The 12,068-nt window shown below is 39.7% G+C and overlaps 1 protein-coding gene across 1 annotated transcript in view; it reads left to right on the forward strand.

Annotated features, from left to right (window-relative positions):
* The window catches only part of exoc4 (exocyst complex component 4), a 131,370-nt gene that overhangs the window by 81,332 nt on the left and 37,970 nt on the right, over positions 1 to 12,068 (forward strand). The window contains exon 13 of the mRNA XM_031726575.2: positions 2,315 to 2,431. Coding sequence (XP_031582435.1) covers positions 2,315 to 2,431 — 117 coding nt within the window. The remainder of the gene's footprint in view (positions 1 to 2,314; positions 2,432 to 12,068) is intronic.

Below are 12,068 nucleotides of genomic sequence, written 5' to 3' on the forward strand. Positions count from 1 at the left end.
GCAGTCAACATCTGCTGTGGTTACTAATGAACTAAAAAAATCCAGGTAGTGTCTACAAAAAAATAAAATAAAAAAAACTTGACCTCATTTAAATTTAGCTGTTATCCTTTCAATATTGTCTACTTGTACAGTGATGCACTTCTGCTGTGTTAGCATTTCCATGTCAAAGTCCTTTGGTGACAACACCATTCTGGACAAAAAGACCAAAGCAAAACAAAACACATATTCTCAGTTTTCTCTGTGAGAGGAAGCACAATGACATGGTAGTTTAGATTGGTTGCATTGAAGTCTCAGCTTCATATGCCTGAGGATGTCAGAGCTCTGTGGTGACGATGTGATCACAGTGGATGAATTTACAGTGCTTGGAAGCTGCTTTCTGTTCCACTGAAAACTGCTATACAGTCAGCACTCAATGCCAGTGACGATCCAAACCTAACAGAAACAATTAGAACAGTTTGTTGTGGCACAAGGAGACTTTTGAGAGAATTAGCAGCCAAATTTACATCTTTAACAATTTTTTTGCTTTTTATAGACGCAATCTCAAACTCTTGTAAATGCTGGATTTTTAAAAAAATGTATTGTAGATGCTACTGTGTTTGGTATATTGTCTGGTATTTATATATCTCCTCTCACTGAACACTAAATTTTTTTATACTGCATTCACTTAGTGTAAACTTGTGAATGCAAATAAACACAAATAAATGTGACTTAGTGTAGTTTAATTAATTAATTTTTTACTGCCCTATAATTCCTAAACTTGGGTGGATTAAGCAGTATTGCCTGTTTTAAAAGAAAAAAGTATACTACCTTTTTTGTTTTATGTGGATTGACATAAAAAATACCAATAAACCAATAGGATTTGTTGGAATAAGAAAACACACATCACTGCCAGGGTTCATAAGAGACCTTGAAGAGGACTCTTCATCACGTGTTGATTTCCTGCCCTAATTTTTAGTTTCACTTTAACAGTTTTTAAATACATAAACATAAATTCCCTGCAATTTTAATATAATATAACTGAAGCTGCTCATATTTTTGACTTGACTTGCACATTGCTAGTAGTTTGGATTATTCATTGTTGTTAAATGACTAATTCTTGGTTACAGAGTGTGTGTTTAACTTTTTTAAGGCTATTCAAAAGTTCAAAATGCTGCTGTGTCTTCACTCTAGCCTGCCTCATTAGCTGATAACCTTTAAAACTCTGCAGTGAAGAGGGGGAGGGAGCGAGATACTCACAACATTGCTTGCACCGGGCCTTTATTTCTCTCCCATTTAGATATTGAAATGTAGGCATATTTCGATACTTTGACTACAGTAACTTTTTTTTCATCCCCGTTTCACAGTGGTTTCCTCATATGCTAAAGTTGCAGTCTTTTCACAACACTAGGCCTGCATCACACGCAGGTTACCCACATGACCTTATTTGTTAAGAATAAAAGCTCACTTCACCTGCGATTTTAGCTTCTTACATCAGGAAACCACAAGCAGTGTTCGTGTGGATGAAAGGAAGCTCAACGGGAAGAATCGGAGCCAAACCTGATGTTTTGAAGCATGGACTTTCAGGGTCTAGTCATGTTCAAAACGAAATGGCATAGTACTAGTGACCACTATTGCATTTGAATTTCAAGGTCTTAGCTCAGTAGAATAAGGTGTGCTAATGCAACTACACGTTATTTTCCAAGTATATGTGGCCATAGATAGAACATAGATCTCTTCCTGTTTGCAGGTGCATGTATTTTAAACAGAAGAGTTTCCTGCACAAATTAAATCTCTTCTACATCATTCTGTGTTTTATTTGTTTGGTTTAAAACTGCTTTAGCACAAATAGAATTGTAATTCTGCCTCATGGAAACATTTGGCTCTTGGTTTGTTAGATTTTCTTTTCACTTTTAAGTTACCCACGCCATATCCTGTTTTCAAGCTGCCATCTATTTTCATTTATAGCATCTTTTGCCAAGTCAAGCTAAGCCAACTTTGTTTATAAAGCACTTTAAAACAGCAAGTGCTGACCAAAGTGCTTAACATTAAGAACAGAATAAAAATACAAAACCATTAATACAAAAACAATTCAAAACAAGTAAAAATCAACTCTCATACTGTGGCTAATGAAAAGAGGTAGGTTTTAAGAAATTACTTAAAAATGGATTGTGAAGAAGAATATGAAGAATATCCTGGAAGCAAGGTTTTGGGGGAAGTTAATCATTTACTTGATTACTGATTACCTCACTCCATGGAATGGCATGGAAAACAGATCTTCATTCATTTCCCCTGTAAATTTACTATTTGACGCAAACTTTTGTCAATCAACCATTAGGTACGGACAGAGATTAATAAGGAAATCGAGGCAGTTAGCAAGACAGCTGATCCTCTGAAGATTCTTGCCAATGCTGATACCATGAAGGTTCTCGGTGTCCAGAGACCCCTGCTGCAGGTAAGAGACACTCGCCATATTCTAATCAACAATTAAATGCTTGGTAATAGCATTTAACACTTGTAAATGTACTGATATGTATGTAACGGAAACGAACATGGAGAGTATTGCCAACACAACTCTCACATCTCAGCATCACAAATTGTGTGCTTAAAAATTATCATCAGGTTAAATCAACAATCTTCTCAGTGTAAAGTGGACACCTGAACACTCATGGACTGGACAATGATTGTGCAAAGGGTGACTGTAGGTAGGGTGACTACCTACAGTTGCAAATAAATCATTTGATATGTTTCATAAATACCTAAAAGAAGAAAAGTATTTGTGTGTTATTAGTTCAAACAGATTGTTTATAATTATCACTTCAATGAGGAAAAGCCTGGTAATTCCATAGGGTTTCCAAACATTTTACTGCAATTATCTACCAGCTTTGATCAGGTTTGTCAGCATTTTTGCTTTATCTGGATACTATGAGCTTTGCATTTGAAGTGCCTTGGACTTTTTTGGTGTTAAAAACTTCACAAACCTGTGTGCACCCACAATATGCGAATAGCACATATCTGGATGCATGCAGCTGTTTGAGTACATTCACCTCGCTGTTTTCTGTGAACTGTTTCTTGGTTTAGGTTTTTGGACAGACAGATTCAGAATCCCTGCTCCCTCAATTTTTCTCTCAGATCATTATGTTCAGCCTGCCACCTATCTCACAGGATCATATTTACTGCTGAAATCATGCTTGATCTTTTTGGAGCTGTTTCTAAGTGGTGGTTAAAGTGTGAGACACACATGCACATATATATCATAGCACTTATATGTGTCTTTCATGGGCCTTTTTCTGCAAAAAACAAGTTTTTGATAATAATGGCTGACCTTCTAAGGGTTTTGTGGCACCACACCACAGGACTGTGACACTTCATGGCCGCTGTAGCAGAAAAGAAAAATGGCTTCACTTTTTAGATGTTTCTTTTTGGTGTGTCTATGTGTGCAAGTACAGTTTTCTCTTTATGTGCCCTAGTAATTGTTTCCTGTTCACCAGTCAGTGCCCGTGCACATAGTTGTTTTGTTATTGTCCTGATCTTGTGATATCTACCTCCGCTTTATTTTGACACCTGAATACAAGGAAGATTAATTAGGTTTCAGTGCTCAAACTTCAATTAAACATTAAGTGCCTAGAAACCATCCAAATGAAACCAGTCTACCTTAGATTTACAAACTATCGAATCAACTCATTTTGACTTGCTAAAACACTGGCTCACGTGGCTGATTTTGGCAGTCTTTTTAATTCAAAACAGGCTCGTGGCAGGTTGAGGATTATAACAGTGCCAAAGTCAAGATTCAGACAGTTGGCAAGATTTGTCTCAGCTGTCAGATATTCTCAATGTTTAGTGGGTATGGCTGTCTGTGTCTCCAGTATTGTAAAAATGTATGTTTTGCATTCACGCTTTATTTTTTGCATATCAGTCTATAATATGTATGTTTGTATGTAAGTGTGTGTTTGTCCACACAGTTGTCAAGGAAGACAGTGTCCCAGAGAGGTAGTTTGTTTTTGCTGTGGGTGTTTGTGCGGCAGACCTTGGATATGAGTTGTCAGCTCGTGTGTACGCGTATGAGTGCGTGTTTTGCTGTGTGTGTTTGTTTCTGTCAGAGCCTTACTGTCTGCGCACTTGGTTTTCTCACAGGGAGGGAACAGCGGTGGCAGTTCATTACAGAGAGAGAGACCGTGGGCGTTTGGAGTTCAGCGGGGTTTGTTTACGGCTCGGGCCCCTCCTTAACGAGGAGTTCAGCATCTTGCTAATTATGCTGCTGTGGCTAATGAGCCTTTCTGCTGATAGTGGGGAGTGCAATAAAACACTCCTTTTGTTTGGGCTTTTTGCCTTTTTTAATTGGGCTGAATAAAAGACCCTTCCCTGCTTCTTCTCTTGTGATTCACATTCTAGGGTCAGGATGGCATTTGTGTGTTTATGGTACGTTTTTCATGTCTGTATTGGTAGCAAGCGTGTATGTTTTGCTACCTGTGTGTGATTTTGTTTTTGGCCTCCAATTTGAGAGCCATCCTACTGTTTTCTTTGATGGCCTTCATCCACATGGCCACTGTTATGACAGACTGCGCTCTCTCTTTCACAGTGTGGAGTTTTTCTATTCACTTAGTTGTCATGAGAGCTTTTGATAATGGGGTTTGACACCTTTCATCCAGAGAATATATACTAAAATAAGTTTTTGAACTACTTCTGCATAAAGTACTTTGTCAGGAACTTCTATCTAATCATATTGTGAGTCTCTGTGCTTGCACTAGTTAATTAACGATTAATCAGACGTGTCTTTGTGTCTACATATCCACGGTGTTGGTGGACACATATGTACTTTATGTGCCCCTTTTAAGTCCCCTGGTATTTTCTGTGCCAGATGCTATCAGAAAGAAAGAAAGACACACACTGGGATCAGAACCAGCATAGTTAGAGGAGGGGGAATAGCCCAGCATTGCTACACAACATTAAACACCCTCTCTTATACACCTTGGCTGCAGCCGCATACAGCAAACCATAGGGGAGCACATTTTATAGATGCATCTGCTCTCTGCAACCACTGAAGCAAAAATTTATGTGTGCAATAGTTTGAATTGGAAGAAGATATTAGCATTTGGGGTTTGGGGTTTTGCATGGTGCAGAATTGCATCGCGGAGGTAAGAGCCTAGCAGCACGCATACATAGGCCATTGGTCACTTTTAAAAACCTGTGTATACACAATAAGGCATAATTGGTCTATCTTTGTGTTTCATATATATATACACATATACAGCAAGACAATATGTATGCTATCCTATCCTTCTGACCCTCTGTGATACAATATGTGGTGGGGTTACCCATGGTCTTGTTTTTTCATTGCTCCCTCACATATCATGGGTAGAATATTTATGAATGCATTTCCATGACATTAACTTTTGGAGTGGATCATAGTTATTAAATATATTTATGTTTTATGAATTATTTGACCTTTTGTTAGTGATATCTCTGCAGGAGAAACAGACAGAGTGACTTTGTGGAAAAGCTGCACAAGAGTCAAGGTGAATATCACAGCTTATGTTTGCTTAAGCAGCCTTTAATAAGCAATAGACATTCAGTCTAGGCATAGGTTAATAAGTTATAATGATAGGGGCAATGGTTTTCCTATCACTAGGTACCAGCGGTGTCAAATACTGTTTTTGTATATCATGTATATGTATTCATCATATTGATATGATTAAGAGGTGACACTGGCTGTATATTGTCCACTAGGAGTATGAGATAAGGGCTTTCTAGGGCTGTATATAGCTCAGTGGGAAAGGCTAATGTCCATTCATGCGTCTGTGTGATAGCATAGCCTGGGCTGATAAATCTCCAGAAGAGTGTTAATGTTTAAAAAGAAAAAAAAAGCAAGAGCAAGGTAGCCAAGCTTCTGATGTCTGCCTGTTTAAAAATTCTTTCAGTTTTTCTGGTTTCTTTCTTTATTGCCTTGTCTTTGTTGCCCTCAGCCACTCATTTATTGTCACCATAGTTATTCCCATTTCATTCTTGTTTTTCTTTCCTTTTTGCAGGGTCTAAACAGCAACTGTAAAGCAACACACAAACATACACGCCGGTAGCCGCAGCAGTGTGATGCTATCTGTCCAGAGTGTTGCCACTGATTGATTCATTTAATTAGAGTTAGATCGAGGGAAAGGAGTGTAGACGGAGGAGAAGAACAAAACAGGATAGGGAGGGTATGGTCACTCTGCTGGATAGCTGTGGAGATTGGCTCCATTAATCTTGGTAGAACCCCCCTAGTGTCCCCTTTACACACTCACTTTGTGACATCCTAACATACAAGAATACACAGTGCGCACATGCGGGGACACACAACTGCAATGAGACCAACCCACCAGACCACATTTCCTGGCCCTGAAGACCGTGATGTCGAGCCACCTGGCTGGCCACTTGGTGCGCTTGTGTTTCTGAGAGGGTCTGTGAGTGCAGATGAATTGTTTGTATTGAGCTTGTTTACTTCATTAGTCAAGACCACATCAGAGCCATAATTACAGTACACATCAGCCCTCTCTTTCCAGCTAAGTATCATTCAGCTTGGTCCCCAGTGTCTGCGCACAATAGCCGCTAACTAGTCCTTTTGTATCTGCATGTTAATGGAGTAATTGTCTGTGCATTTGTTATTCATATGTGCGCCTATTTGCATTTTTTGGGTGTTTGTCTGCAAACATAACTTGTTCTTGAGCCAGATGAAGACTGATTTCATTCACTCGCCATCAGCTGCCAGAGCGCTCACGGTATTGCGGATGTGTTCAGCGGCCAATGGACTGCTAATGATGTTGACCTTTTAGATTTCATATTCACATGTAGCTTTGTGAGAGAGAGAAGGTTGGAAGCAGGCACGCATGCAGACACATACACGTGTTAATTGTGCATGCACACACGCTTCCACCTCCAGTAACTGTAATGACACTGACCTTTTTATTTGCGATTATGTGTGTAGGCAATGTTTATTTGTGGAGGGTTGATCGCTTCTTGTTGATTGGCTCCCTGCTGCCCACCTCACCCCCAACCCCAATCGCACCCTTGAGCACACACATACACAGTGGAGATGGTGGTGCTGGTGGTGGTGGGATTCTCTTTATTAAGGAGACTCTCAGCTCCCCGTTCCCATCAACAGACACAGCAATCACAACACAATACACCTGTTAGCTGCATCAGCCGTGCCCTGTGATTGGGGCACAAGTGGGGGTGGGAGGTAACAGGAAGGAGGGTGTTAGGGTAGTTGGTATACACACATGAACAGTAGACACACACACACACACTCATTTACTGCCTCAGCACACTGGGAGATGAACAAACACTACCATCTTCACCAGAAGCAAAACCATCAGACAATCCCACATTTGCTAGTAAAAGGTTTGTCAGAGAAAAATGCTCAACAACCATTTTAATTTGACCAAAATAGGCATTATTATAGAGAAATAAATAATATAAAAGCTTTCCCATTTCCCAACATGTTCTCCTGAATGTTGCTTGGAACCCTCTACTGCATTATCTGTCATGAAAGCGATTGTGGCCAAGCATCCGGTTGACAATTTTACAGCTATTAAGAATTATCGAGAAATAAAGCACCTTACCATTCTTACCCGCAGCGCTTTTGGCTTTGCTTAAAATTAGTCCCTTCAATCTTTTTTTTTTTTCCCCTCCTCGACCAAGAGACACAAAGTTGTAATCACTAAGTCTACATGTTGCTCTCTAGAGATTGTGTGATCTTATGTTCTCATCTTGGTAGAAGCACCTTCAGTCTATCTTTAATATTTAATTAGTGCAGAAGTTTCTTTTTATTTTTCCACAAAATGAACACTATGACTTTCTTCTGAGTTTCTTCACTTCAAAGGCTTATTTCGCTTCTTCCTCCTTCCTCACTGCTGAAGGTCTAACAATACCCGCCACCCACCTTTGTCTGGTTATCTCACACCAAACACATGTACTCCTGAGGCTCACACCCAGCTGCCCTGGGCCAATAACCTGCCACTGCCATGGATATGTGACACAGCTGTACTTTTTTTGGTAGTATTTTTTAAAATATATTTTTGCACAAATATAATAGTTATATATTATTTAAAAAATGTGTGTGGTGTATTAGAGAGAGCAAACACCTTGAACAGCCCTGGGTAGTGCATGTTCACACCACGCATTGCTTCCACAGAGTTTCTGTGTGTAACAAGACATAATCTTTGCCTTTGGACTGAGTCAGTTATAGAAGGAGAAGTTAAAATGTCAGCTCAACCACAGACATGCCCTCTGGTTTTAAAGAAAACAGGTTTAGGCTGAAGCCTCCTGATAGAAGGTTTTGCTTGAAATTTTAAAAGCAAGTTAGGTCCTCTGAATCTGCAAATGAAAATCTTTGTGTTCTGTGAGTATTGTTTATGTTTGTTTAAATCTAGACTTAATACTACACAGAAAACACATGTATTCCCCCAACATAAAGCATTCAACTGCATTATAAAATATAGCTTTCATTCACCGACATCTAAACCGAGTTCTTGTGATAAATAATTCATGGTATTTGTCAATATGTGATAAGGTGGTGTGGGGGAACAAAAACACACACACAAAAAACTGGGGGATTATGGGGTGATTACTAGAATGGAGTTTGGGGTCACAGTGGAGATTCAAATGGCACATTTGAACTCCAGAGTGATTCCCAGGATTAGTATGTGCAGAAGCTCCATATTTTACCCCGCATTTGTGTTTGTGTGTGGGCGTAAATAGGGTGTGTGTAATGTAGAAGCCCATCTGTAATCATTCAAGTGTGATATTGCTCCTCATCTCTCAATTAAAACACTTGCGAAGCTTAATGCAGTGTTTGTATTAAAAGTCATGATTGTGGTGGTGGTGGAGGAAAAGATGCGTTCTTTTAATAACTCAATTTGTCCACCCGCAGGTTGTGTACAAGCATTTATTTTATAGTAGCTTATTACGCCTTACTGTGGCCATCATAGTTAAATCCGTTATTTTCCATTTCTCATTTTAAAAATATCCAGCCTCACATAAATATGTGATTTAATTTTCATCATTTTGATGATGAGCTGATTTTACCAACGGTTCTACAATGTGGGCATTTCATTCGATGGCACTCAAAACTACATCTGTTTTGCCATTCTCAAAGATTTCATCTGGAGTAACTGAGTGTTCGTTATGTTATCGTTTTAGATGAAAGGTAAACACAATTATGTTTACTCAAAGGTTATGAAAAGATTCAGGCTGAATAAGTGAAATCAGTTGTGGAAATAGATTGCTCAATCTCAAAGCTGCTTTCAAAACTTCATAAAGAATTTGCAGAATATTTGCTATTGGAAAAGCTGTGACATCAATAAAACACAATGCATTTCACACCTTTTTTTATCTCCCAAGTACATCTTATGTTTCACAGTTCTCTCAAAATCTTCCAGTTTAGTTAGTTTCTCTGTTTTTGTGTATATACAGTCCATTAGAGGAGTGATTGCTTGTACTTAATTATATTTGATGGGAGGGAGTTCATGTGTGTTTGTACAATCGTCTGAAAAAGACAGTTTTCACAGTTTTTGGCAGTCGTGTGAAAAACATAAAAAGGCGCCATGATTCAGCAGCTTTCAGAACTACCTTTAGTTGCAATAACTTGAAGTAATTGTTTTCTGTATAACTTTATCAGTCTTGCATACTGTCTTGGAAGAATTTTAGTCCACTCATCTTTGAAATACTGCCTTTATTGAGGTTTGCAGGCATTCATTTATGCACAGCTCTCTTAGAATCTCACAACATTTCAGTTTGCGGTCTGGACTTTGACTGGGCCATTGCAACACCTTGATTCTTTTCTTTTTCAGCCATTCTGTTGAAGATTTGCTGCTGTGCTTGGGATCATTGTTGCATGACCCAATTTATGCCAAGGTTTAGCTGTTGAACAGATGGCTTCATATTTGACTCTAGAATATTTTGGTACACAGAGGAGTTCACGGTCGACTCAGTGGCTGCAAGGTGCCCAGGTCCTCCGGCTGCAAAATAAACCCAAATCATCAACACCCCACCACCATCCTTGACAGTTTGTATGAAGCATTTGAGCCCATATGCTTTGTTTGGATTTCGCCAAAGGTGGTGCTGTGCATTGCCAGACATCAACACTTTGGTGTCATCTGTCCAAAGGACATTTCATTGTCTGTTTTAGAGAGAAGATGTTTTCTCCTGCAGTAAACAAGTCATACCTGTTCAGTCTTTTTCTAACATAAACATTTAACATGTTAACTGAGGCCTATAGAGTTTGTGATGTAGCTCTTGGCTGCTTTGCAACTTCTCTGTGCATTGCACAGCCTGACTTTGTTGGAACATCCACTTGGAAGACTGTTACAACACACCTGAATGCTCCAAACTTCTGCTTTTCTAGAGGTTGCTCATACTTGGCTGTTCTTTAGTGCAATTGATTAGCAACACCTGGATGCTACTTATCCCTCCTATGAAGGCAGCCAGAGTATACAAATTTTTCAAAGAGTCCAGGGACAGCTTTCTTTTTCACATGTTTTTATGTGTATATGATGAGTGGGATGTATATACAAAATGTTTGAAGTCCTTGAGTGTTGGCATTATAAAGTAATTTTTTAAAATAACAAGCAACAGTAAATCATAAAGGTGGTCTTCTTGGTCTGATGTAAGCTGCTCCCTTTAGTGGTCGCCACGGCAGATCCTCTGCCCCCATCTCAGCCTATCCCTAGCATAATCTTCTGTCACAACCCTTTAGCACCCCTGTACATATCTTCTCCTTTTCTCACACTGTCCTCTCATATACGTTCTCCTCTTCCTTTGTCTCTGGCCAAAAGTAGCACAGTTTCCACCGACACTCTGTTGGCTAACAACACCAGAAGGGGCCATTGTTAATCTGGGCCCTGACCTTTTCGTTATGGAAATCTCATTTTATATTATTCGCATGTTTGATTTGGCCACGAATTTGTGGCGAATGCCCTTCCTGGCCATTTATCCAGGCTTAGGACTGGCACTAGAGGTACACTGGCTTGTGGCACAAACTAATTTAAAAAAAGACGTTATTCACACACCTGGCATTGTGCCCCTGTTTAAGCTTGACTTTTTAAGCTTAAACAAACTCAATTACAAACTACACACTCATTTACATGCATACACATTAGAAGCAGCATGTGTTGCAGTTAAGCAGGCACAACCATGAGACCCATCCGGTGTGTGTCAGGGGAGTCTTCAGAGACTGGCTCTCCTGTGACGTTGATGAATGATCTGTCAAGACAATGTCCCACTCATGCCCAGTTCTTCTTTACCCAGGAGAGGAGAACAGCCTTTGTTGGGGGGAGAGGGGGGCAGCCAGGGGTTATCTTTGTATGTGTCCCATTTGGTGTGTGGGTGTGTGTGTGGTTGGATGCACGCGGTACTGAGGGTGTGTTATTTTATCAATCCATGGTCAGACATGAATGGGATGGGAGAGGCATTACACGAGTGAGTGGTTTTGGGTTAGAGCATGAGTGAAATGGCAGAGACCATAAGGTTAAACACTCTGACCTCTGCACAACCTCAAGGGGTACCCCCTATTTTAATGGGGTAAATCCATGATCCGTTTCCGATTCAAACCTGAGGCCCTCATCTCTCGCTTTCTCTTCTCACAGTCATCTCCGAAAACACATTAGAGAAATCTCATGAAGCTGTTATTTAGCCACAGCCTGTTATTGGATTTTCCTAGTGAGCTTCAGTAAATAAAATCTTCTTATTCCTTCTACCTTAAATTTTTTTTAAACCTGATGACACGTTTAGTAAAACAAATACAGCTAGCGTAGGGAGTTTAGTGATTGCATCCCTGTTTTCTTACTGTAGTAATGACATTCCCTGTGCTGTGCTCTTTTTACTCACTCCACTAAAGGAAACGACTACTTTGAGGGTGGTTTCTGTTGTGATGACCATGCATTGAGAGATTTTACCGCTGAGGCGCCAATCTGAGTGCTAGCTCTGCCTTCATTAAACCACTATGGCTGTGGCCTTCATTTCCAAACAGCAGTTTACCCCAGCAAATTCAAGATCCATTTGCACAACCCAAGTCTAATTTTCTGTGATGACTGTGTGTTTATCTAGTAATGATGTAAAACGAG

This window comes from Oreochromis aureus, linkage group 17 (assembly GCF_013358895.1).
Source record: "Oreochromis aureus strain Israel breed Guangdong linkage group 17, ZZ_aureus, whole genome shotgun sequence".
NCBI classification, from domain to species: domain Eukaryota; kingdom Metazoa; phylum Chordata; class Actinopteri; order Cichliformes; family Cichlidae; genus Oreochromis; species Oreochromis aureus.